Source organism: Pelodiscus sinensis, chromosome 22 (genome assembly GCF_049634645.1).
Source record: "Pelodiscus sinensis isolate JC-2024 chromosome 22, ASM4963464v1, whole genome shotgun sequence".
Classification (NCBI taxonomy): Eukaryota; Metazoa; Chordata; order Testudines; family Trionychidae; genus Pelodiscus; species Pelodiscus sinensis.
Window position 1 is genome coordinate 1,641,401 of NC_134732.1, and position 26,346 is coordinate 1,667,746.

Genomic DNA, 26,346 nt, shown 5'->3' on the forward strand with positions numbered 1-26,346 from the left:
TTTTGCACAAAAGCGCGTCTAGATTGGCCATGGACACTTTTCCGCAAAAAGTGCTTTTGCGGAAAAGCGTCCGTGCCAATCTAAACACTCTTTTCCGAAAATGCTTTTAACGGAAAACTTTTCCGTTAAAAGCATTTCCGGAAAATCCTGCCAGTCTAGACGTAGCCGCTGGGTTTCTGTTGCTCCTCTGCAGCTCATCAGCTGAGGAAGTGGGCGGTGCCCATGAAAGCTCATGATACTAGATTGATCTTTGTTAGTCTCTAAGGTGCCACAGGACCACTCGCCGTGTGATGGGCAGTTACAGTGAAACTTCCTGTCCCCTGAGCAACAAAGCCCAGCACCCTTGGAAATAACCAATCCACCCTGAGTCACGAGGGAGCAGCCCCAGGCAGCTTCAATGTTGTCCACCCTCCATGCCGCTGCCGTCCCTGCAGACCCTGCCGCCTGCATTCGCGCTTGCTGGGTGTAGGCTGGGCACAGCAACGGCTCCGGGCTGCCCATTATTTCCCCTGCTTTAAAAACATGGTTGATGCTTCCTGGTCCTGATCCACTCCTGACAAACCTGGGCAGATTTTCTGCCGAGCCTGCTCCCTGTTGGCGTTAGTGTCTCAGGCCCACAAGCCTGGGGGCATTCAAGAGTCATTTCGGAGCCTTTATCTGCCTGTTAGTCCCTTGTCCGAGATGCAAGAAGCAAATAGCCACAGGACAGAAGGGAGTGAAAGCAGCTGGCGTTCTGCACTGACCACCCTTGGCACTACTGTCAATAGAGAGACCATCGCGTCGGCGTGTTGTATCCCTGGGAGACGTGGGTGTAAGTGGCGTGGGCTCTGCCTGCACTTGCTGGGCAATGCAAGGCACAGGCTCCCGGGAATGGCAGCTGCCACCGCACGTGTCCCGGACTCCCGGCAGAGCAAAGCAACATATCACAGTGAAAGGTTCTGGCTGGGGTGCGGGCGTTGCCAGAGCCAGATGCTTCTCCGCTGCTGGAGCCTGTCCCCAACTGCTAAAAATAGCAGTAATGAGGCTATTAAAGTTTTTCTTCTCTATTTCAGTTATAAGCATGAAGGGCCGTGACTGTGTGATTGGTGGGTATGATGTACACGGCCTCGCACAATGGTACCCTACAGCAGTGTCTGATTTTCTTTATAAAGTACGGTCTTTTAGTCGGGGAGGTCTAGGATGACCTAGGAGGGATGACTGAAAGAACTGGGTTTGTTTAGTTCGGAAAAGAGAAGACTGAGAGGGGATGCGAGAGCAGTTTTCACGTACCTAAAAGGATGTTACAAAGAGAAGAGAGAAAAATTGTTCTCCTTAGCCTCTGAGAACAGGACAAGAAGCAATGGGCTTAAACTGCAGCTAGGGAGGTGTAGGTTGGACATTAGGAAAAACTTGCTACCTGTCAACACTGGAATCAATTGCCTAGGGGGGTTGTGGAATCTCCATCCCTGGAGATATTGAAGAGCAGGTTAGACAGACACCTGTCAGGGATGGTCTAGACAGTGCTCAGTCCTGCCATAAGGACTGGACTTTACAACCTCTTGAGGGCCCTTCCAGTTCTAGGATTCAAGATGAGGATAATTGAAATAAACTCCACCCACTCCAGTCCTCAGCCCACTCCCCTCCGAGGAGGAGGAGGAAAGAGCATGCCTGAGAACGTGACCAATCTAAGACGGGATGAAGCCTGTAGCTGAGGGACAGCCCGGTAGCCTCCCCTGGGAAGGGGACTGAACTCTGCTGTGGCACTGGGTCCAGGGCAGGGCGAGTCTCTCAGGAGACCAGGTTCCAGCCACTCCAGTTTCACACACAAACATCCGTCCAGAAGCCAGGACGGATCCGGGAATGCAGATGCCAAGGGCTCCTGACAGGGGACTCCGTTTAACACGAGTATCCAGCCCAGAGGGAGCCTCGCCAGGACCCTGGAAATAAGATAAAAGCAGGAAATGCTACAAAACATCCCGGTGGCAGTGCAAGGTCACAATCCGCACACTGCCCCTCTCGGAAATGCCGTCCGCATCCGTTCCCTTATCGTGGCGGAGAACAATAGGCATCTGAGGGGTTGCCGGGGTGATGCCAGGACCCTGTGGCGTGCTTTTTCAGAGGAACCTGGGGGCTCTGAAGATTTCTGGCTACATGTTCTCAGGCGGCGGAGTAGGGAAAACAGGAAGCCAGTTGTGCAAACGCGATAACAGCTGTGCCCTTTGAGGAGAACATTCCCTACTTGGGTGAAGTATTTCCCACTTTCCAGCCTGCGCCTTTGGAAGAGGCTCTTCCCCCCAGTCTATTGTATTCCAGGCTTTGGACGTACATCCCTGCTCATCCCTTCCTCTGCCTTTATTCCTAGTCCTGGCATGGACTGAGGGTCATAGGCCTGTTAGTCTGTCGGACGCCCAGCCTGAGTGGATGGAGTGAGTGGGGGCCGGGCTCCGAGGAAGGGGCAGGCCCGGGTCCCAAGGGTAGGGGCAGAGACGGGCAGGGCAAAGGTCAGAAGTGTGGCCCCCTTCCTGCCAGATGCTTTTGAACAGACTCAGACTCTTTGTACTGACCCTACTCCCCTTGGCTCCTGGTTTGTGCTTTCTTCTCTGGCCTCTGGATCTTGCCTCCCCTGCCAAGAAACAGGGACCGTGGCCCCTGCGAACTGGGCAGTGGAAGGGTCCCGCAAGCTCCCAGGTATTCCCCTGGCTGCTGCCACTAGAGGGTGATGGCTGCTGGGAAAAGCCAGGAGGCTGCTTCTCTTTCTGCAGCTGCACGGCCCATCCTCGGGATTTCAGGGATGAGCTTCCTGGGCCAGGAGATTCCTTCCCAGCTCCCCTCTGCAGGGGCCGAGCAAGGAGCTGCAGGTCTCCCCTCTCCAGGGGCCCCAGCAGGATGTAAGGGGCCCAGGTGGGCCTGCCTCCGGCTCCAGCTCCTCTCAGGGAAACTCACCGATGCTACGGACACTTCCGCGCCAGGGACTCCAGGTGACTGAGGAAGGCAGGGAAGGACCTGCAAGAGCCTTCTCCTTGCCCCCGGCCCCGTTCCTGCGCCTGAGCCCCAGAGTCCAGCAGGCAGACCACAAGGGCTCCCACTCCCCTAGCCCGGGCAGTGTTTCCACTGGAGAGGGGACAGCTGGTGGGGGGCGGGGGGGACTGGGAGAGCAGAGGCAGAAAGGGGCAGGGGGGGAAAAAGGGCCGAGCTAAACTCTGAGCTCCCAGGTCTAGCAACTGCATCCTCCTTGGGCCAGTTTGCTTCCCTTTCAAATGGAGATGGGGGGCCAAAGCCAGTTCCCTTCCTGCCCTCGAGGGCCGATGCTGCCCTGGGCGGCTCCGTTCTCTCTCTGGCCTTGTGGCCCCAGAATCACTATGTATGAAACCTGCCCAGTGGCTGCAGGAATCCCCCTGGTTGACCTGCCTTGGCCGCGGTTGGGGAGGGACGCCTGGCCAGCAGCCCCTTTGCTCTGACTCGATGGCCCTGTTCTGCAGTCACCTCGTTAGCTTCCCCTTCCCGTCCGCGGAGCTTGGGCGTGTTTCTCCGCAGTCATCGGGGCCTGGCCACACTGGGCCTCTCCACGGTCTCTGCAGATGGGCAGAGGAGCAAGCAACAGGCTTCCTAGTGGATTTCTGCCCAAGGGATCTGTCGGGGGGCATCTCCTATCAGGCAGCACAAGGCACCTGCCAGCAGAAGCGATGGTCCCAGACCACCTCACTGCACAGCCCTGCAGCCAGGGGCCTCAGGGGCCCCCTGTGATTCGCCACTTCCCAGGGGTGCGGCCAGCTCTGAAATAACATGGATGCTCTCAGGACCTTCCAGCCCCAAGCCATTCCTTCCAGCCCAGCTCCAGCGTCTCCGGAGACCTTCGAGGGGCTGCGTGTGAATCCTCAGCCACCCCACGCCCTGACGCGCTCCAGCAGCCTCTCCCGAAAGGGGCTGCACCTTGCACATGGCTGGCTCTCAGCTCTGCCCTGGTACAGTCTGTGGCGCTCCCCATAGCGCCCGGCCTACCCAAATCTGAGCATCACACCAGCACCCCAGTACCCTCCAGCAGCTCTGAGAGACCCGGCTTGGCAGGGCCAGGGAGCAGGGAGGCCCCACCTGCATGCGGACCATGTGACACTGCGGCTGGCTGCTCCATCTGCAAGCAGCAAGTGCCAAGCCCAGGCCCATGGGACAGCAGCTGCCTCTGCCGGGGGAGTGCTGGGCAGGCTCGCTCTCCAGCCCCCTCCCTTGAGGTCTCCCCTCCACAGCGGGGCAGGGCAGAGACCGGGCAGTGACACGCACAGACGAATGCGGCCTGACGCCCCCCTGGGAATGGCTCCTCCCATCACCGCACAAGGGTGGGGGCTTGCTGGGCCTGCCGACGGGAGGGCAAAGGGGGCAGTTGCCCCAGAGCCCAGCAATTCAAAAGGGCCTAGGGCTCCCGGCTCTGCTACTGCAGCACTCGGAGCCCCTGGCCCTTTAAATCTCCGCCAGGCCGCTCTGAGGGCTGGTTGTCCCTGGCCCCGCCCCTTTCTCCCAAACTCCTGACCCTCCCCCCACAGACTTTGCCCAGAGACCCGTGAGGTTGTTGACGCCCTGGGACTTGCTCTGCCCATGCCTGGGCACTCCCCCTGCACTGACAGAGAGCCCCCCCCCGCCCCCTGTGCAGGGTCAGAGCAGCTTGCCAGGAGTGGGTGCTTGTGCAGCTGCTTAGGAGAGGTTCAGATGCCACCCAGCTGATTAGCAGAGCGCCCACTTCTAGGTGTTTTGGCTCTGCTGGTGGTGCACATCCGCACATTCCCCAGTGCACCTAAAAATTTATTCTGCACCGATGGAAAAGATTAGAGGGAACGTTGCTCGTCAGCTTCCAGAGAGCCAAGCTGCATCTGACCCATTTCATCCCCGGCACAGTGTGTTTATGGGGCAGACACTTCCTTCAGCCAGCTTAGTTTCTCTTCCTTCTTCGCTAACTCAGCCCCCAAGGGTCAGGCAGGCTGAGACGTCCCAACGTCCCCTCTGCACTGTCCATGCAATGAGCTGCACTAGCCCATGTCAGTCATTGCCTGCCCACCATAGGTTGGGGCCCATCCACATTTCCACTCCTCCAAGAGCATCTTCCCTCCTGTCGAGCCGAGATCTCCCCGCTGTCGGAAGGGATCCGTTAAAAACCATGCGCCATTTTTGTAACAAATGCCCTGCAAAGACGTGACAAACCTTGATCTCACCCACTTCCTTTCCCCTGAGCAGGACTGCCCCTTCCGAAACCTGCAGCGGTCCCAGGCCGCTAGGGGAGGAGCCGTGGGTGCCGGCGATGCAAGGCCATGAGAAGCTCGTGAACGGCGCACATGCAGGTGAGGAATAAGCTTGCACTGATCCCAAACCTCAGCGATCGGAGAAGAGCTGTGGATGGAATTCCAGCAGAGCGGAGGCAAGACCTCCCCATTCTGAGCCCGGGCTTCCTTCACTACAGTAACCAGCAGAGCTCGTGTCCTAGTGCACTCGCCATTCAGGGCCCCCGTCCGTGCAAACCGTGTGGAACAGGGTCCTTCCCCTCGCCCGCCCCCCACCTCTGGCTCAGGTGGTGCGTGCAGGCAGCGCGAGTCCCCATCCCCTGGCCGTTCGGTTCTGGTGACTTTCAACGTGCCTGACGGGCCCCGCCGCCCTTCCCGCTCTGCGGCTCCCAGCGCAGGGAGCACTCATGGTGGCACTCCTTTCTCGTTCCAGCCGGCGAGGGGATGCCGAGAGAACCCCAGGAGCAGAAGCCCCTGCAGGAAGCCGCTGAGGTGGCAGAGCCTCCTGTGACTTTGCCCCCTGGGCCCCAGAGCCCCGAGACTCGGCAGAGGAACCCGCTGGCGCGGAGCCAGGGTAAATCTGCTCCGGTGGGCGATGGCCTTGCCCGCCAGGAGAGACCAAACACATGCTGGGACTGCGGGAAGAGCTTCAGCAAGAGCTCGTCTCTGACGATCCACCAGAGAACCCACACAGGGGAGCGGCCCTACGCCTGCCCTGAGTGCGGGAAACGCTTCGCCCAGAGCTCCACCTTCCTGCGGCACCAGCGGATCCACTCGGGGGAGCGGCCCTACGACTGCGCCCAGTGCGGGAAGAGCTTCCGGGTGAGCTCCCACCTGGCCCGGCACCAGCGGATCCACACGGGGGAGCGGCCGTACTCCTGTGCCGCATGTGGGCGGAGCTTCAGCGTGAGTTCCCACCTGGCACAGCACCAGCGGACCCACACCGGGGAGCGGCCCTACCACTGCGCCTGCGGCAAGAGTTTCAGCCTGAGCTCCCACCTGGTGCAGCACTGGACCATCCACACGGGCGAGCGGCCCTACCAGTGCGCCCAGTGTGGGCGGAGCTTCTCCATGAGCTCTGCCCTCATCCGGCACCAGAGGCTCCACGAGGCGGGCGCGCCCTGCCAGTGCACCCAGTGTGGGAAAAGCTTCGGCCGTGGCTCAGAGCTGAGTGAGCACCAGAAGATCCACACGGGGGAGCGGCAGCATGAGTGCGCCCAGTGTGGGCGGAGCTTCGGCGTACGGTCCAATCTCCTCCAGCATCAGCGGACCCACGCGGGCGAGAGGCCCTACACCTGTGCCCACTGTGGGCGGAGCTTCAGTCGGAGCTCAAACCTTATTACACACCAGAGGATCCACACAGGCTAGGTGCCCCGCAAATGGGAAAACCATGGGCCAAGAGCTATCGGCTACATCCCATCCAAGACGCAGTATGGCGCAGAAGCCAGATCCTCCCTCTTGGGCACGTGGAGTTCTTCCCCACTTGTGTGCTGTTCTTGGGATGGGGCAGGGTGAGGCTCAGGCATGGGAAGGGATCTTTTGGGTGCCAAGTGAAAGGAGGCAGGGGTGGGTGTCAGAGTTGCGAGTAGCTAGAGTTGGATGAGAGAAGCGGAACAGAGCAGGGTCCCTAGTAACTCTGGGCCTGTTTGAGTCTCCGTGAGTTCACATGCTCGCGCTCGCTTTCTCTTTTCTATAAGTAGCAAACGTTTGCTTTTGTTTGGGTTGCCTGGGGAATCCGCGTGTGTCTGGGCCTGGGGCAGGGAACGAGATGGCGAAAGGAGGGCGTTTGGAGATGCCCACCAATTAAGGAATGAGTGTTAAAAGGAGGTCTTTCTTGGGACAAGTAAGCACATCAGAGGTGACATGCCTGTGCACCTGGGTCATTTAAATAGCTGGTGTAAACAGCAGAGTTGGTTGCAAAACAACAAACTGGTTTTGCCAAACAGAGTCAAAACAAACAACAGGGCAGCTACTGCTACTGATGTTCATTTTCATGCCAAAATTATTTTTTTAAAGTCTTAATTTAAATGAACCTGCCACCAAATTCCTACTCTGCTGCACCAGAGCTCTGCAGAATCCAGAGATTTTGCTGTAAGATTTTGAATCAGATGACATATTCCTAGCAGCGTCTTCAACCAGAGTTTGGCTGTATAGTGATGTCAACACGGCCAAATTAAATAAAAACTCTCCTCTCTCTCTTGGGGTCACTGCTGCACACAGTTAATTCCCTGCAGGCTGCTTACTAACATACATAGTCCCATTGATTTCAGTGTGGCTGCATGCTCTAGGTACTATGCCTGAGAAGCATGGCCGTGCCGGAGCCCCTAGCGGCTGTGAGTTTCTCTTGTGCTCGTACAGAATGTGTGTTCTCCAGCTGGTCTCATGTCCCAGCAGTTGCTCTGATTTCTGACAATAATATGTTTGCCCATCGAAAATGCAACATAAACCGACTGTACCGAACAGCAGTGGTGATGCGGCAAAGCGGGAGTGAGTGGATGGGTGGTTCAGAGCCCGGCTTTATAAATGCTGCTCCTAAAACAGACTTCAAACAGCCCCACCCACGGAAGAGGGACATCTGTGCACTGTGCCCCTCTGCTCAAGAGGAGCTGAACCAGCCCACAGCACGGTGCAGCTGTGGAAGGCCAGGCCTTCCCTTCGCTTGCTGAAGGAAACAGCAGGCTGGCTGCCCTGTGTTCTGCCAAAGGAGTAGCCAGGGGTTCCTGGGCCTGTTCCAGGGCCGAGCGAGGCTCCACACTGACCCTGCCTGGAACCAATGACAAGGCGGTAAGAGAAGCCAGGGGAGAGATCGGGGGTGAAAAGACTCACGACAAAGGGGGAACAAGCTTTCCAGGCTGTTGACTGTAGGACCCAGGCTGCCCTTTTGGGCTGTGTCTGGACAATGCCCCTAGCAAGCAAGCCTGTGCGTGGCTGGAGCTACAGATACTAAATGGCCACATCTTTACACACACCTCTAGGCCAGACAGGTAAAGGTATTTAGGTGCCTGACGCAGGACGTGGGTGCTTTTAAAACTCCTGCACGGTCACAGGTGCCCAACTTCATAGGGTCTATAAGAATCCCGCGAGGTGCCCACCTACATCCCTAGGCATCTGCACAGCTTTTAAACCCGGGCCGTGCTCCTTAGGTCATTACCCACAGCCTCCACAATATGGAGGCGCCAGCAGCCTGCCTGGGTAGCATCTGTCCTTCTCCAGCTGGTTCTCATGCACAGCCTGCATGCTGACGATGTCCAGAGAATGCAGAACTCCCATCCCCATTCTGCACTGGGACCCAGCCGCAGGCAAAGCGTGTCTCGACCCGGGGTCCAGCCGCAGGCAAAGCGTGTCTCGACCCGGGGTCCCAGCCGCAGGCAAAGCGTGTCTCCTCCCGGGGTCCCAGCCGCAGGCAAAGCGTGTCTCATCCCGGGGTCCCAGCCGCAGGCAAAGCGTGTCTCGTCCCGGGGTCCCAGCCGCAGGCAAAGCGTGTCTCATCCCGGGGTCCAGCCGCAGGCAAAGCGTGTCTCGACCCGGGGTCCCAGCCGCAGGCAAAGCGTGTCTCAACCCGGGGTCCAGCCGCAGGCAAAGCGTGTCTCAACCCGGGGTCCAGCCGCAGGCAAAGCGTGTCTCCACCCGGGGTCCAGCCGCAGGCAAAGCGTGTCTCCTCCCGGGGTCCAGCCGCAGGCAAAGCGTGTCTCCACCCGGGGTCCAGCCGCAGGCAAAGCGTGTCTCGTCCCGGGGTCCCAGCCGCAGGCAAAGCGTGTCTCGTCCCGGGGTCCAGCCGCAGGCAAAGCGTGTCTCCTCCCGGGGTCCAGCCGCAGGCAAAGCGTGTCTCGTCCCGGGGTCCCAGCCGCAGGCAAAGCGTGTCTCCTCCCGGGGTCCAGCCGCAGGCAAAGCGTGTCTCCTCCCGGGGTCCAGCCGCAGGCAAAGCGTGTCTCGTCCTGGGGTCCCAGCCGCAGGCAAAGCGTGTCTCGTCCCGGGGTCCAGCCGCAGGCAAAGCGTGTCTCGTCCTGGGGTCCCAGCCGCAGGCAAAGCGTGTCTCCTCCCGGGGTCCAGCCGCAGGCAAAGCGTGTCTCCTCCCGGGGTCCAGCCGCAGGCAAAGCGTGTCTCCTCCCGGGGTCCAGCCGCAGGCAAAGCGTGTCTCATCCCGGGGTCCAGCCGCAGACAAAGCGTGTCTCGACCCGGGGTCCCAGCCGCAGGCAAAGCGTGTCTCGTCCCGGGGTCCAGCCGCAGGCAAAGCGTGTCTCGTCACGGGGTCCCAGCCGCAGGCAAAGCGTGTCTCCTCCCGGGGTCCCAGCCGCAGGCAAAGCGTGTCTCGTCCCGGGGTCCCAGCCGCAGGCAAAGCGTGTCTCGACCCGGGGTCCAGCCGCAGGCAAAGCGTGTCTCGTCCTGGGGTCCAGCCGCAGGCAAAGCGTGTCTCGACCCGGGGTCCCAGCCACAGGCAAAGCGTGTCTCGACCCGGGGTCCCAGCCACAGGCAAAGCGTGTCTCGTCCTGGGGTCCAGCCGCAGGCAAAGCGTGTCTCCTCCCGGGGTCCAGCCGCAGGCAAAGCGTGTCTCCTCCCGGGGTCCAGCCGCAGGCAAAGCGTGTCTCGACCCGGGGTCCAGCCGCAGGCAAAGCGTGTCTCCTCCCGGGGTCCCAGCCGCAGGCAAAGCGTGTCTCATCCCGGGGTCCCAGCCGCAGGCAAAGCGTGTCTCAACCCGGGGTCCAGCCGCAGGCAAAGCGTGTCTCCTCCCGGGGTCCCAGCCGCAGGCAAAGCGTGTCTCCTCCCGGGGTCCAGCCGCAGGCAAAGCGTGTCTCAACCCGGGGTCCAGCCGCAGGCAAAGCGTGTCTCGTCCCGGGGTCCCAGCCGCAGGCAAAGCGTGTCTCCTCCCGGGGTCCAGCCGCAGGCAAAGCGTGTCTCAACCCGGGGTCCAGCCGCAGGCAAAGCGTGTCTCATCCCGGGGTCCAGCCGCAGGCAAAGCGTGTCTCGTCCCGGGGTCCAATCGCAGGCAAAGCGTGTCTCGTCCCGGGGTCCAATCGCAGGCAAAGCGTGTCTCGTCCCGGGGTCCCAGCCGCAGGCAAAGCGTGTCTCCTCCCGGGGTCCAGCCGCAGGCAAAGCGTGTCTCCTCCCGGGGTCCAGCCGCAGGCAAAGCGTGTCTCGTCCCGGGGTCCCAGCCGCAGGCAAAGCGTGTCTCCTCCCGGGGTCCAGCCGCAGGCAAAGCGTGTCTCGTCCCGGGGTCCCAGCCGCAGGCAAAGCGTGTCTCGTCCCGGGGTCCAGCCGCAGGCAAAGCGTGTCTCGTCCTGGGGTCCCAGCCGCAGGCAAAGCGTGTCTCCTCCCGGGGTCCAGCCGCAGGCAAAGCGTGTCTCCTCCCGGGGTCCAGCCGCAGGCAAAGCGTGTCTCCTCCCGGGGTCCAGCCGCAGGCAAAGCGTGTCTCATCCCGGGGTCCAGCCGCAGACAAAGCGTGTCTCGACCCGGGGTCCCAGCCGCAGGCAAAGCGTGTCTCGTCCCGGGGTCCAGCCGCAGGCAAAGCGTGTCTCGTCCCGGGGTCCAGCCGCAGGCAAAGCGTGTCTCGTCCCGGGGTCCCAGCCGCAGGCAAAGCGTGTCTCGTCCCGGGGTCCCAGCCGCAGGCAAAGCGTGTCTCGACCCGGGGTCCAGCCGCAGGCAAAGCGTGTCTCGTCCTGGGGTCCAGCCGCAGGCAAAGCGTGTCTCGACCCGGGGTCCCAGCCACAGGCAAAGCGTGTCTCGACCCGGGGTCCCAGCCACAGGCAAAGCGTGTCTCGTCCTGGGGTCCAGCCGCAGGCAAAGCGTGTCTCCTCCCGGGGTCCAGCCGCAGGCAAAGCGTGTCTCCTCCCGGGGTCCAGCCGCAGGCAAAGCGTGTCTCGACCCGGGGTCCAGCCGCAGGCAAAGCGTGTCTCCTCCCGGGGTCCCAGCCGCAGGCAAAGCGTGTCTCATCCCGGGGTCCCAGCCGCAGGCAAAGCGTGTCTCAACCCGGGGTCCAGCCGCAGGCAAAGCGTGTCTCCTCCCGGGGTCCCAGCCGCAGGCAAAGCGTGTCTCGTCCCGGGGTCCCAACCGCAGGCAAAGCGTGTCTCCTCCCGGGGTCCAGCCGCAGGCAAAGCGTGTCTCCTCCCGGGGTCCAGCCGCAGGCAAAGCGTGTCTCGTCCTGGGGTCCAGCCGCAGGCAAAGCGTGTCTCGACCCGGGGTCCCAGCCGCAGGCAAAGCGTGTCTCGACCCGGGGTCCCAGCCGCAGGCAAAGCGTGTCTCCTCCCGGGGTCCAGCCGCAGGCAAAGCGTGTCTCCTCCCGGGGTCCCAGCCACAGGCAAAGTGTGTCTCGTCCTGGGGTCCAGCCGCAGGCAAAGCGTGTCTCGACCCGGGGTCCCAGCCGCAGGCAAAGCGTGTCTCCACCCGGGGTCCAGCCGCAGGCAAAGCGTGTCTCGTCCCGGGGTCCAGCCGCAGGCAAAGCGTGTCTCGTCCCGGGGTCCAATCGCAGGCAAAGCGTGTCTCGACCCGGGGTCCCAGCCGCAGGCAAAGCGTGTCTCGTCCCGGGGTCCCAGCCGCAGGCAAAGCGTGTCTCGTCCCGGGGTCCAGCCGCAGGCAAAGCGTGTCTCGACCCGGGGTCCCAGCCACAGGCAAAGCGTGTCTCCTCCCGGGGTCCCAGCCGCAGGCAAAGCGTGTCTCGACCCGGGGTCCCAGCCGCAGGCAAAGCGTGTCTCCTCCCGGGGTCCCAGCCGCAGGCAAAGCGTGTCTCCTCCCGGGGTCCCAGCCGCAGGCAAAGCGTGTCTCGACCCGGGGTCCCAGCCGCAGGCAAAGCGTGTCTCCTCCCGGGGTCCCAGCCGCAGGCAAAGCGTGTCTCCTCCCGGGGTCCCAGCCGCAGGCAAAGCGTGTCTCATCCCGGGGTCCCAGCCGCAGGCAAAGCGTGTCTCAACCCGGGGTCCAGCCGCAGGCAAAGCGTGTCTCCTCCCGGGGTCCCAGCCGCAGGCAAAGCGTGTCTCGTCCCGGGGTCCCAACCGCAGGCAAAGCGTGTCTCGTCCCGGGGTCCAGCCGCAGGCAAAGCGTGTCTCCTCCCGGGGTCCAGCCGCAGGCAAAGCGTGTCTCCTCCCGGGGTCCAGCCGCAGGCAAAGCGTGTCTCGTCCTGGGGTCCAGCCGCAGGCAAAGCGTGTCTCGACCCGGGGTCCCAGCCGCAGGCAAAGCGTGTCTCCTCCCGGGGTCCAGCCGCAGGCAAAGCGTGTCTCCTCCCGGGGTCCAGCCGCAGGCAAAGCGTGTCTCAACCCGGGGTCCAGCCGCAGGCAAAGCGTGTCTCCACCCGGGGTCCAGCCGCAGGCAAAGCGTGTCTCCTCCCGGGGTCCCAGCTGCAGGCAAAGCGTGTCTCGTCCCGGGGTCCAGCCGCAGGCAAAGCGTGTCTCCTCCCGGGGTCCAATCGCAGGCAAAGCGTGTCTCGTCCTGGGGTCCAGCCGCAGGCAAAGCGTGTCTCAACCCGGGGTCCAGCCGCAGGCAAAGCGTGTCTCCTCCCGGGGTCCCAGCCGCAGGCAAAGCGTGTCTCCTCCCGGGGTCCCAGCCGCAGGCAAAGCGTGTCTCGTCCCGGGGTCCAGCCGCAGGCAAAGCGTGTCTCCTCCCGGGGTCCCAGCCGCAGGCAAAGCGTGTCTCGTCCCGGGGTCCAGCCGCAGGCAAAGCGTGTCTCGACCCGGGGTCCAGCCGCAGGCAAAGCGTGTCTCGACCCGGGGTCCCAGCCACAGGCAAAGCGTGTCTCCACCCGGGGTCCAGCCGCAGGCAAAGCGTGTCTCCACCCGGGGTCCAGCCGCAGGCAAAGCGTGTCTCATCCCGGGGTCCCAGCCGCAGGCAAAGCGTGTCTCCTCCCGGGGTCCAGCCGCAGGCAAAGCGTGTCTCGTCCCGGGGTCCAGCCGCAGGCAAAGCGTGTCTCGTCCCGGGGTCCAGCCGCAGGCAAAGCGTGTCTCCTCCCGGGGTCCAGCCGCAGGCAAAGCGTGTCTCGACCCGGGGTCCAGCCGCAGGCAAAGCGTGTCTCGACCCGGGGTCCAATCGCAGGCAAAGCGTGTCTCGTCCCGGGGTCCAGCCGCAGGCAAAGCGTGTCTCGACCCGGGGTCCAATCGCAGGCAAAGTGTGTCTCCACCCGGGGTCCCAGCCGCAGGCAAAGCGTGTCTCGTCCCGGGGTCCAGCCGCAGGCAAAGCGTGTCTCCTCCCGGGGTCCAGCCGCAGGCAAAGCGTGTCTCCTCCCGGGGTCCCAGCCGCAGGCAAAGCGTGTCTCCTCCCGGGGTCCAGCCGCAGGCAAAGCGTGTCTCCTCCCGGGGTCCAGCCGCAGGCAAAGCGTGTCTCCTCCCGGGGTCCAGCCGCAGGCAAAGCGTGTCTCCACCCGGGGTCCAGCCGCAGGCAAAGCGTGTCTCGACCCGGGGTCCAGCCGCAGGCAAAGCGTGTCTCCTCCCGGGGTCCCAGCCGCAGGCAAAGCGTGTCTCCTCCCGGGGTCCAGCCGCAGGCAAAGCGTGTCTCCTCCCGGGGTCCAGCCGCAGGCAAAGCGTGTCTCGACCCGGGGTCCAGCCGCAGGCAAAGCGTGTCTCCTCCCGGGGTCCAATCGCAGGCAAAGCGTGTCTCCTCCCGGGGTCCAGCCGCAGGCAAAGCGTGTCTCCTCCCGGGGTCCCAGCCACAGGCAAAGCGTGTCTCGTTCCGGGGTCCCAACCGCAGGCAAAGCGTGTCTCCTCCCGTGGTCCCAGCCGCAGGCAAAGCGTGTCTCGTCCCGGGGTCCAATTGCAGGCAAAGCGTGTCTCGACCCGGGGTCCCAGCCACAGGCAAAGCGTGTCTCGTCCCGGGGTCCAATCGCAGGCAAAGCGTGTCTCCACCCGGGGTCCCAGCCGCAGGCAAAGCGTGTCTCCTCCCGGGGTCCAGCCGCAGGCAAAGCGTGTCTCGTCCCGGGGTCCCAGCCGCAGGCAAAGCGTGTCTCGACCCGGGGTCCAGCCGCAGGCAAAGCGTGTCTCGTCCCGGGGTCCAGCCGCAGGCAAAGTGTGTCTCCACCCGGGGTCCCAGCCGCAGGCAAAGCGTGTCTCCACCCGGGGTCCAGCCGCAGGCAAAGCGTGTCTCATCCCGGGGTCCCAGCCACAGGCAAAGCGTGTCTCGTCCCGGGGTCCAGCCGCAGGCAAAGCGTGTCTCGTCCCGGGGTCCAGCCGCAGGCAAAGCGTGTCTCCACCCGGGGTCCAGCCGCAGGCAAAGCGTGTCTCCACCCGGGGTCCCAGCCACAGGCAAAGCGTGTCTCAACCCGGGGTCCAGCCGCAGGCAAAGTGTGTCTCGACCCGGGGTCCCAGCCTAGCAGAGAAATATTTAGCTACTGATGCACACGACAGGCACAGGATGGAGCTCTCCCTCCCTTCTCAGGGCGGTGACCTTCCCTCTGCTGCGGGTGGCTCTGAGTTAGAGACAGGCTGGGTTTGGAATGAGATGGTCCCATCTCCTCTTCCCCTTGCCCTTCCAGCTCTGCTGCTCGGTGCATCTAACTGTGGTACCTGGCGGAGAGGTGGGAACAACCCTCCTCGTATTCTAGACAAGGGAAGGGGGAAATCTGTTCTGTGCAGAAAGCCAGCGCGACCCTCCTCCCCACGCGCACCCCTACACCGCGCACCCAGGCCCGACCACCTTCTGCAGTGGGAGTGTCATGGGGCTGACGCGCCACCAATGCGCCTCCAGCTGGTTGCTCTGGGAATTAGCTCGTTGACTCGCCAGACGCCTCCCTCTCGCTGGTGTTTCCCCGTGTTCTCACTGCCCACTCTAGTCCAGACAAGCGTCACTCATGGACCTTGGCATCCTCTGCAGGACACGGCCCCCTGGCAGCGCCCACGCCAGTGTCTGAGCCCCCTTCTGGGGGTGGCTGTTTATCCTGCGTGCCCTCCAGCGTCCTCCCCTCCCCAGGGCGCCCTGTTCTCCCCCCGCCTCCCTGGACCCACCGTGCCTCAGTGACCCACGGCCAGTCTCCATCTAGCCCCTGCCTCAGGGGCAAACCGCCGTCTGTAACGGCCACTCAGCACTGGCCAAGGGGGAGACCTGCTGCCCCTGCCCACCATGGCTGCCCCTTGCAGCCCCAGTAGCTTCAGGCCCTGCAGCCTGGGCGCTTGCTTGGCCAGAGTCTCCCCAGCCCTGCCTGCCTTCCCCAGCCCTGCTCTACCTCCAGGAAGCCTCCTGCTTCCCAGGCAGTCAGGTCCCTACCGCTCGTCAGCCCTCCAGGGGTCCCTCTTCACCCAGCCCCCAGCGGGGCCATTAGCCAGATCTGCCTCCGCGGGGGCTTTGCTCGCAGCCCTCCCTCAGGGCTGGGGTTTGGCCCTTAAAGGGCCAGCGCAGGGCACGCGCCCTGTTACAGGGAGATTAGATCAAACGTTCCCCGCAGCGTTGCAATCAACTGGGTCAGAGCTGAACAGACAGGCCCCGGGGAAAAGGCCAGACAGTGCAGTGCTCACACACACACTGCAGGCCTCTCGTACTGACAGCAGGAAACCTCCTGTGTGGAAGATAGAACCCTCTCTGGGGGGCAGGTCGAGACTGTGTATCCCCCCCCCCTCCCCCAGCCCAAACTACAGAGCATCATGAACCTCATTCCCTTCCACTCCCAATACAAAAAGTGCATTTCTTCAACCTGCCTGTTCTAATAGAAACATGGAATAACACGTGCATTAATAAAGAACCCCCCACCCACCCACGCACACACACTGCCAAAACAAAATCCCTGGGGAAGGGATCAAAGCAAACGTGACAAATGTCGGTCGTGTCAAGTAACGACTGCTGGAAGGTGCTCGGCCAGTACGGAGGGAATAGACTAGATCACTGCCAATTCCACAGACTCTGCTCTAGAGGCAGCATCGTGGACCAATTTAAAAACTACCAAGCAGGTAGCACTGAGCCCAGTTTCGGGAATACGACTATATCAGCCCGGCAGCTCTTCATTGTCCAAAGCTCTAGGTAGCAGATGAAAAGTGGGATATGAAGATAATTGTGATCAACCCCGTGACGTCCTTTCTCAGGATGGAATGAGCCATGAGCTCCACTGTCTTGGGGCAGGTATCAACTCTGCCCTCAGAGGTTCTGCAATGCTCAAAGGCTGACAAGACGAATGACTGCATATCCTGCCTGGCCAGGCTGATAGTCCATCCTGACATGACACTCTAGCTGGAAAATAATCTTAACTCAGTGGGAGAAAGGAGTTAAATGAAGATTTGCTGACACCAACCCTTAAAGGAAAACAAGTAAAATTAATGGAGGACAGACTGGCTGGCACCAAATTATGTACTAGGAGTCGTACAGGAGGTGCAATGTAACTGGAAACTTTCCTATCAGATTCTTGCTTCAGGGAAACTGTCCACACAACCAATCAAGGGGAAACAGTTTTACAGCTAGAATGTGGCAATCGGTGTGTAAGGGAGGAATTCCGATGGGCTGGGGGAGGGGAGTTTACTTACTGTGTTTTCATGCGTTATAAGAGGCTGGGGGGGGAGGGGAAAGATGCAAACATAAAAGGAGGAGACAAGTGGAGCTGCCATTGCAGAGCCCAGCAGCAGCCATGGGGAGAGCTGCCCGGCACCCCCTCCTCGCTTTCCTCTGTCTAGCAGCAGCAGTTTGTGAAGCTCGGGACACCTGCCCAGGTGAGTCACAGACAAACTTGTTACCTTTTCATAGCATGGATCCAACAGGTCCCACTTTGCAATGCCAAATTTAGAATGCACCAAATTCCTCCTCAGTCAGAACAAGTCTGGTGAGCACAGATGCTAGAGATGGACCTAATATAAGGACTAGAATGTGATGGACAGACTAGACTAGAATATAGTACAAGCTGCACCTCTCGGAAGACCAAGGATGTTCCGAGACCAGAGTCCTGGTGTGCTGCAGGGGTGGGGTGCCAGGAGCCTTGCAGGATGCGGGGAGGGGGGCATGCGCAGAACAGCTGGGATGCAGGGAGGGGCGGGGGGGAGCAGCATGTGCCTCAGCTGGGATGCAAGGGGCCAGGAAAATCCCACATCCTGGACCAGTCAGGTCCCCAGGGTGCTGGACCAGGGAGGTCCAACCCGTTTTTCGCCTTCCTCTGTAGCATTGGGCACAGATCACAGCTGAAGGACTCTGTGCATGTTGGGGCCTTCAAAGTATTGGAAGGCTTCAATATCTGAGACATAGGTGAGAGGATTATTCTAAGAGGGGTGGGCGAGATTCTGTGGCCTGCACTGTGCAGGGGGTCAGACTAGATGATCATAATGGTCCCTTCTGACCTTAAAGTCTATGAGTCTATGAGTATGAGACCTGAGAAAAGGGCCGGAATACGACGGACATGATGTAAAGGAGACTCGAACAGATGTGTTCCAAGGCATGGAGCAGAATAAGTCTGAGGGAAGGTATAAACTAGAACCAGAGGAGCCGATAGCCCTGCCAGGCCCCTGGGCAAGGTGCAGGGGGCAGCTCAGCTCCTGGAAGGGGAGGAGCCTCAGATGAAAGGGGAGGGGTTGGGGAGCAGCCGTTGGTGCTGCCTGGACCACGCAATGCCCCCTCCCCAGCCCTCAATGCCATCAGGAGCACACCGCCTGGGCTCTGGCGGCAATCTACAGGGACCGGGGCTGGTGCAGCGAGGGCAATCAGGAGCCCAGGCCCCTTTCAATCACCAGGCCCCCTTTTCCCTCCCTCCCTCTTGGCTCCGGGGTCACTTCTTAAGAGCTGCTCAAAGGCACCTTCCTGCCAGACTGGCTGCACACCTTTCTTGCAGCAGGACATGGCTGTAGGGGAAGTCCCTGGCTAGTACTAATAAGCCAGGTGAAAGCAATGCCTGTGGTTTTGTGTTCCATGCAGTGGGTGAGGCTGCTTGGTTACATTCTTGGTAGATTTCTTGATTTCCTCTTCCCAGATCTAGGGCACAAGCCTGTTCCCAATGCAGCCAATGACAAGACTCCCCTGACTTCCCTTTACAAGCCTTGAATCTTCTCTTGTGGCACTGAGCTATCCAGGTCACAGGGCCGTGTGGCCAGTTTCACCCAGACCCTCGCTAGCCCACCGGATTGCGTGTCGCTTGAAAATCCTGTCTGAGGTTCTCCGATATCCGCTTCTGGTGGTTAATTTAGTACCTGCCAATTCCTGAGAGTTTTAAACCACCCTGAAATTGAGGGGCTGCTTTTATATTTATAGACAAAAAGAGAGACAGACAGACAGACGGGTGGGGATTCTCACGTGCCGGATTTACGTCTCTCGGGGATCTGCAGAATGGGTCAGTCCTACGGACTCTCTCACGTATCATTTTCTCCCCAGAGGTGAAGATAGTGGGTCTCAGCAGTTCAGAGAAGGTCGCTGTTCTCCAATGCTGCCCTGGGATGCCTGGGGCCGTGGGGCCCAAAGGTGACCCTGGACCTGCAGGAATGAGAGGTATGTGCCCGGGTGCTAGGGAGACTTTGCCTTGAAAGGCAGGAAAACGAGTGACTGACGTTATAATTGTTCAGCCCTTGGAAATCTTTATGGGTCCCCAACAGGAGGAAAAGGAGCCTGACGGGCTGGTCTCTAACTCCACATTGACGGGCCAGAGCTAGCAAGCTTGCTCTGAAACACTGTCAGTTCAATCCAGCAGCTCGGCAGAAAGGGACCTGGGGGTTACAGTGGATGAGAAGATGGACAGGAGTCAGCAGTGTGCCCTTGTAGCCGAGATCCAGGAAAATTATGATTATTCCCCTTTCTTTGGTGCTGGTGAGGCTGCATCTGGAGTATTGTGTCCAGTTTTGGACACACATACACTACAAAGGATGAGGATAAACTGGAGAGTCCAGCAGAAGGCAACAAAAATGATTAGGTGGCCGTGGCACATGACTTATGAGGAGAGTCTTGTTTAGTCTGCAGAAGAGAAGAGTGAAGGGGGATTTGAGAGCAGCCTTCAGATACCTGAAGGGGGTTCCAAAGAGGCTGTTCTCAGTGGTGGCAGATGGCAGAACAAGGAGCAATGGGCTCAAATTGCAGTGGGGGAGGTCTTGGTTGGATATTAGGAAAAACTATTCCCCTAGCAAGGTGGTGAAGCACTGGGATGGGTTATCTAGGGAGGGGGTGGAATCTCCATCCCTAGAGATTTTCAAGGCCCGCCTTGACAAAAGCCTCGCTGGGACAGTTTTGTTGGGGTTGCTCCTGCTTTGAGCAGATGAACTCCTGAGGTCTCTTCCAACCCTAATCTGCTGTGATTCTTTTTCCTCTGCCCAGAACAATGGCAGCCGCTGGAAGGGAAGCCAGCTGTGTATCTTTGATGGCTACCATCTTGGCCAGCACATCAGGGATCTCCAGAGTTAAGACGTGTGAGCTGCTATAGCAGGAGCTAAGGGGCCAAGTGCCACTATCTGCTCAGAAAAGTCAGATGTGGGAATTCAGCTCACTTCTTGTAGGCATGTTTAATTAGTGCATTGTCAGATGTTTACTCTCTTGTTCCATAGGAGAACAGGGAGCTCCAGGGATCCCTGGAAAGAGGGGACCAGCCGGGGAGAAAGGTAATCTTCTGTTTCTAGGATTTGTAGTTCATGTGGCTATAGCCACATTAGCTTTAGTGTGACGAGCTTGCTAAGAACAGAAGTGAACACGTGGTCATGTCAATGCAATTTCGTTTTCACAAAAGCCCTTTTGTCTGTATGCCAGCATGGAACAAAAGCAAAGCACAAAACCTACATTTGCTGAGAAACGGCATTGCATCCGCTGGACAGCTCTGCTTTTTAATGGGACTTAGGCTCGTAAGTTACTTATGTGCTATTGAAATTGTTCCCCACTGCATCTTGGGACCGTCAGCCAGGAGCAATTCTGCAGCAAGCTCTCTTACATCCTGTTTTCCCAAGTGAATCCATGTGTGCAAATGGAGAATGCATGTCTATGTCCTTCACACTTACAAATGTAATGCCCCTCATGGTCTGCATTGTACAATCTACAATGCCAGATTCCCGCAGCTTTGGAGCTGTATGTTTTCCTGCAGCAAGACGGGCTGACACCCCAAGAGTTCTGAAGGTAGAGTGTGATCTCCAACTAATGCATTGTTTGAAACTGTGCTCCCTTTTAGGAGAGAAAGGAGACTCCCAAGAATCAGGAACAACAGGTAAGCACCTCTGCACCCTACCATACAGCAAAAGAATGATTGAACTGAGAACAGCAGCTGTGTTACCCAGGGGATACATTCTGTTTATCAGACACCTCTGCGCCACAGTCCGCCTCTGAGCATCTCTTCCAAGAGGTTGGTTAATCTCTCAAATAGCCACCAGTTCAAAACCAAACACCCTATTACCAAACATCACTGCTCCCACCTGTCCCTGGTGTGACAGTGGCCCCAAGCAGAGGAGTAATAGTTGCTCTGATTTCAGAAAGACCCAGTGACTCATAAAGGCCTCCTGGAGCCTCCTCCGGCCAGCTCGTCCCCACTGGCGGGTGGCAAGGTACAAGGTACAGAGCCAGGTCCCTCACTCCTGTCTGCTACAGGCTCTTTGTGGGAGCTGTTGGCATTGGCTTTGAGCAGCCCTTTAGCTCTGGGAGCAGAGGGGCATGGACATAGCTGTGGAGTAGGGCAGGAAGGTCCGGGTGCCTCCCCTGCCCTTATGCACTTTGCCTCTCCCTAGGGAAAAGAAACCAAACTGGCAATCCAGCTGCCTAACAATGCACCAACTCTGCTGAGCTCTCCCCCCTCCCCCCCCCAGGCCTGATCCACACAGGATGGAGAAGGGGTCAGAGGCCTTGGCCATTTCGATCAAAGCGGAGCAGCTGTATTGGAAGGCCTGGGTATTTCAGACCTGCTCCCACTGACCCCTCCCCAGTATCCTGCACGCTCAGGCCCGGCTCGGCACCTTCAGTCACAGCACATTTACAGTTTCACTCTCTCTAGGACCCAGAAATTGCAAGGAGCTGTTGGCCAACGGGGAAACGCTGAGCGGCTGGTACACCATCTACCCCGGAGCTGGGGTTCATTCCATCACCGTCTTCTGTGACATGGACACGGAGGGCGGAGGCTGGACTGTAAGTGTGAGGGAGGACGGTGCTATGGAGAACAGGACACGTTTTGATTTTAAGCAGAGATGCCATGTTTGCCACTTGCTGACGGCGGTAAATCTGCCGTAAACTGAGGAAATATTGAGACAGAGCTGAAATAATTCATCCAATACCGGCAGTGCCCGGCCCCTCGGACTCTCACTCAGAACAGGGAGGCCTACCAGCCAGAGAGTCTATATACAATCCCCGTGTTCAGGGTAGTATGGCCAAGCAGCCACAGGGCCAGTTTACAGTTGACAAAGTTCCTCCACACGGGGGTATCTGAGGAGGGCTGTAGGGGGACCCAGGCCTTCCCTCTCCACCGGGTCCCACCCCAGGGTCCTCACAGCAGTGCAACAGTTCACTGCTAGCTCGGCGGGGAATCCCACCGCTACACGCTGAGCTCGCAGGGAACAATTCCCCACCCTGGCTACTTCCTACCTGTGTCCTATAGGAAATCCTCTTCTACCACCGTCCCTGTCGGTCTGGCTGCCGCTGTTTGGTCCGGCGGCGCTTCCTCCCATGGAGCTCCTGCATCATCTCCTTCCCCAGCTGCAGTCAGCCCTGACTGAGCAGCTCCAGAGGCCTTTATAACCAGCCTCCAGCTGGAGCATGCCCAGAGGGCTGTGGGGGCGGGGCCTCCTCAGCCAGCGGAACCAGGTTAACCCCTTCAGGCCCAGTGCAGGGTTGTTACACCCCATCACAATCCCGTTATGCAAACGTGTCATCACAGAATTCATAGCCAGGCCAGGCCATCAGTTCAAAGGGGAAACCGTGGAAGATTTCGTCCTTCTTAGGTTTATCTCGTTGGGTTTTTTGTCTTTGACCTTTGCTATTTAATCTTGCCCAGCCTGTAAGACTCCACAGGTGACTTCAGGTGTAATAACCTGCCTAGCCCATGTGGCCCAGTCTCCCTCTAGTGGCGGGGAGGGCTACACGTGGCTTCCCTTGGAGCGGGTCACGTCTTACGTCAGTCCATGCGGCGCAGGCACTCCCACAATACGTCTACACTGTAGCTGGGACCGACGCCCCTCGCCTGCTGCAAAGCACAGACGCATGCTTGCGGGACCAGAGCCAGCGCACTAAGAAACGATCCACATGGCTAGAGCAGCCCAGGGGGCAGCTTGGACCCCTTGGGTCTGAGCTCGGATGGCTTGCTCAGTCGCTCCGGAGCTGATGGGAACCACATTGCCTCCGCAGCCCCTCAGCACCTGCCGGCCGACCCTCGTGTGATGCCGAATGATAAGGCTGAAGCTCGGTTGTGTCCCCACCACTGAAGGGTTTTTACGTTCTCCAAGCCCCTGAGTGGGAGACAGATGGGGCACGGAGCAGAGAGAGTAGCTAATGGGTGGGGCGGGGTTGAAGTACTTCCTAGCTTGAAGAGTGAGCTCCCTCAGCCTAATGTGGTTATAAGAAATGGATAGAAGTGGCCTTTCCCAGTTCAATGGAACAGGAAGCTTCAACAGGAACCAGAATCACTCTTTGCACTTGGTTACATCCCATCTCTGTGCCCCCACCTCCTCTCTGGAGGAAGGTAGTAGTACCCACGTTGGTAGAGCAGGACAGATTTATCACAGGGAGATCGAACAGAAAGCATTACGTGAATGCGCCGGACAGTGGCTGTGTGTGCAGGTAGGAAGTAATGGTAAGTCCGGCACCTGCTTTACTGTGGATAGAAACCAGAGGGCAGTTTTCCATTCCCCCCCCCCCCCCCCCCATTTCCTTCCTTGCAGGTGTTCCAGAGACGGGTGGATGGATCCGTGGAGTTTTTCCGTGACTGGAGTTCATACAAGAGAGGTTTCGGCAGCCAGCTGTCAGAATTCTGGCTGGGGAACGACAACATCCACCTATTAACATCTCTTGGTAAGAAAATCATGGAGGGATTCTTCTCTGATTTGTGTTCTCTGCCAAACCCTCTCCTTGGAGACAGGATGCATAGAGCGATTCATCCACTTATATTCCTAGGGACGGACGCACATCTCAACCCCTCCCTGCAAAGATCAGGCAGATCGTTAATGGGATGCGATTGACACTTCTGTTTCCACTTCATCTCTAGAAACTTGCGAACTTCGGGTGGACCTGAGTGATGTGGAAAACAAGAAATCCTTTGCCCGCTATGAGACCTTCCGCATTTCAGGAGAGACTGACAAATACAGACTGACTCTAGGAAAATTTATTACAGGCACTGCAGGTAAGTTTGGGGTCCATTTTGCATCTTCTGTGCAAGGAAGATGCAATCCCTAGAAGCAGAGAGTATCTCTGGCAATTCACTAATTCAGGGGAGGCAGGAAGAAAGTCCATGTGATAAACCAGGGCAGGCCGTCAGCATAATGTTTTCACCATACTTGTGCAAAGTGGAATCGGACTGTTAACTGGAGTTGAATTCTGAATTCTTGGTCCTCCAGCGTCCAGAGGGAAGAGAGAACTTAGCAAAGTGAGGGCCTGCTGGGTAGGAGGTCTTTTCCCACAGCTCCCCCCTATTTTTAAACGTGGTTTAGGAAGGGGAAGGAGCTAGTGGAGACACCAAAGGAACTGTAGCGGTATTGCCAGGCTGTGCAGCAGAGAATCCCTGTTACTTGATTAGGGGTCAAATTCAGGGGGAGCAGGACACCTCTCGGAGCCGGGAAGTCCTTTGTACAAACACGGCGATGTTCTAATTTCCGGTGTTTTAACAGGGGATTCCTTAGCTGGCCATAACAACATGACATTTACAACCAAAGACAACGACAACGACCTCTATTCGGGGAACTGTGCTCTGCTCTACAAGGGGGGCTGGTGGTACAACAAGTGTCACGGTTCCAATCTGAACGGGCTGTACCTGCTGGGGCCGCACGAGAGCTACGCCGATGGCGTCATCTGGGCCACGGGCCGAGGGGCTCACTACTCCTACAAAGTCTCCGAGATGAAGTTCAGGCCGGTTTAGTGGAAGCAAAGGGCAGTGGGAGGTCGCGCTCCAGCATAACGCGCAAGAGCTGAGGAATGGCTTTAGATTTGGCCCTTTGCAGCCAATCAGTTGTTGCCTCAGAGATCACAGCCTGGCAGTGCACCTGCACTTAACTGCAGAAGAGACTTTTTTTTAACCATTTTTCAAGAACATGAGTCCGGTGGAAGCAAGATGTTTACCCCTCACTGATCCGCAAAACTTGATTGTTCATATCAGAGACATGAAGCTCTCCCCAATTCCCCAAGTCCAGCAAAGACTGAACACCAGGGCTACGTCTAGACTGGCAGGATTTTCCGCAAATGCTTTTAACGGAAAAGTTTTCTGTTAAAAGCATTTGCAGAAAAGAGCGTCTAGATTGGCACGGACGCTTTTCCGCAAAAACACTTTTGTGCAAAAGTATCCGTGCCAATCTAGACACGCTTTTCCGCAAAAAAGCCCCAATCGCCATTTTCGCGATCGGGGCTTTTTTGCACAAAACAAATCTGAGCTGTCTACACTGGCCCTTTTGTGCAAAATCTTTGTGCAAAAGGACTTTTGCCTGAACAGGAGCAGCATAGTATTTTCGCAAGAAGCACTGATTTCAGACAGTAGGAAGTCAGTGTCTTGCGGAAATTCAAGTGGCCAGTGTAGACAGCTGGCAAGTTTTTCCGCAAAAGCAGGCGCTTTTGCGGAAAAACTTGCCAGTCTAGACACACCTCAGGAGTAAAATCCAGGCCCCAGTGAAGTCAAAGGAGGTTTTGCCACTGATTTCAGTAGAGCCAGGATGGCACCCAGGGCTCTGTAGTGAAGTCTTCGGTCACAGTCTAAAACCCCTTTACCTCTGCAGTTGTGCTGTGGTATATTATGAAGCACGATCCTCCCTGGTTAAAAGAAACCTGCTTATGGCACAATGAGCTAATAAAGTCTGTTTAACCAGGCACATGAAGTATGTTTTGTGCTGCATTATTACATTATTACTAGGGGTTTTTTTTCTACTGGTTTATTCACAATGGTTCAAACAGTTATTTGGGTGGATTTGAATATTAATAACATATAGCACACGAAAAAATACTAGGTCCTTTTCATCAGAAGACCTCAAAAGGCTTGACAAGTATTACAGACTGTTGTTTCACCAACCGCAAAATCAATAGACTGATAGTTTCGATTATTTGTCCAGATTTATAACTGTTGAGTCGAAAAGGTCAGTTCTGTAGTTCTGTGGTCCAGCCACTAGCTGCAACTGTGTGCCTTGGAAAGTTTGCACTCTGTGCTGAAGACCGGGGGAGCAGAAGAAATTCTTGGGGAAGTAGCTGCATTTTATTGACTTTAATAATGAAAAAGAACTGTAAATATCATGCTGCCGGCATTGTTTGTGGAAAATTATGTAAGGCTGTGAGTGGACATCCATGTGCAGGAGGAAGCTGTGATCTGGAAAGGTAACTAAGGCCAGAGCTATCTAAGGCCGGAAAGGTCAGCCTAAAGTGTGCAATTCCAGTTACGTAAATAACATAGCCGGACTTGACATATCTTAAACCAAGCTTGGTGCCTTCTGCACTGTGGGAGCCTGCTGGGAGCAACCACTTCTATCGGCTTCCCTTACTCCTCGTGACTTCAAAGAGTACAGGCTGACCAAAAGCGGCGAGGAGTCCTGTGGCACCTTATAGACTAACTGAAGTGTTGGAGCATAAGGTTTCGTAGGCAAAGACCCACTTCGTCAGATGCATGTAGTGGAAATTTCCAGAGGCAGGTATAAATATGCAGGCCAGGATCAGGCTGGAGATGACGAGGTGGATCCAATGAGGGAGGATGAGGCCCACTTCTAGTAGCTGATCTGGAGGTGTGAATTCCAAGAGAGGAGAAGCTGCTTTTGTAGTTAGTGAGCCATTCAGAGTCTTTGTTTAATCCAGAGTTGATTGTGTCAAACTTGAAGATGAACTGGAGCTCAGCAGTTTCTCTTTGAAGTCTGGTCCTGAAGTTTTTTTGCTGCAGGATGGCTACCTTTAGATCTGCAATTGTGTGTCCAGGGAGATTGAATTGTTCAATCTTTTGTATACAAAAACCTGAAGGGGAACATGCTCTGACGAAGTGGGTCTTTGCCCATGAAAGCTGATGCTCCTACACTTCAGTTAGTCTCTAAGGTGCCACAGGACTCCTCGCCGCTTTTGCAGATTCAGACTAACACGGCTCCCCCTCTGATAGGCTGACCAAGAGCAC

The 26,346-nt window shown here is 58.0% G+C and overlaps 2 protein-coding genes across 2 annotated transcripts; both read left to right on the forward strand.

The window, feature by feature from the left end:
• Nucleotides 1-38: 38 nt before the first annotated feature.
• On the forward strand, nt 39-7,439 carry LOC102446664 (uncharacterized). The gene is made up of 3 exons (XM_014569878.3): nt 39-2,957; nt 5,200-5,303; nt 5,677-7,439. The coding sequence occupies exons 2-3, from the start codon at nt 5,264-5,266 to the stop codon at nt 6,609-6,611; spliced, it is 975 nt and encodes a 324-aa protein (XP_014425364.2). The 5' UTR covers nt 39-2,957; nt 5,200-5,263; the 3' UTR covers nt 6,612-7,439.
• A 9,270-nt stretch (nt 7,440-16,709) lies between these two features.
• On the forward strand, nt 16,710-25,072 carry LOC102456827 (ficolin-2-like). The gene is made up of 8 exons (XM_006112335.4): nt 16,710-16,843; nt 18,486-18,599; nt 19,643-19,696; nt 20,254-20,289; nt 21,067-21,197; nt 22,943-23,072; nt 23,266-23,400; nt 23,885-25,072. The coding sequence occupies exons 1-8, from the start codon at nt 16,762-16,764 to the stop codon at nt 24,130-24,132; spliced, it is 930 nt and encodes a 309-aa protein (XP_006112397.1). The 5' UTR covers nt 16,710-16,761; the 3' UTR covers nt 24,133-25,072.
• Nucleotides 25,073-26,346: the final 1,274 nt, after the last annotated feature.

Excerpts from the sequence above, each read along its gene's own strand:
- LOC102446664 (XM_014569878.3), top strand. The coding sequence starts at position 5,264 with ATGCAAGGCCATGAGAAGCTCGTGAACGGCGCACATGCAG. Across the intron at positions 5,304-5,676 it reads CGTGAACGGCGCACATGCAG|CCGGCGAGGGGATGCCGAGA; the intron begins GTGAGGAATAAG and ends TTCTCGTTCCAG.
- LOC102456827 (XM_006112335.4), top strand. The coding sequence starts at position 16,762 with ATGGGGAGAGCTGCCCGGCACCCCCTCCTCGCTTTCCTCTGTCTAGCA. Across the intron at positions 20,290-21,066 it reads CCAAGAATCAGGAACAACAG|GACCCAGAAATTGCAAGGAG; the intron begins GTAAGCACCTCT and ends CACTCTCTCTAG. Across the intron at positions 23,401-23,884 it reads ATTTATTACAGGCACTGCAG|GGGATTCCTTAGCTGGCCAT; the intron begins GTAAGTTTGGGG and ends GTGTTTTAACAG.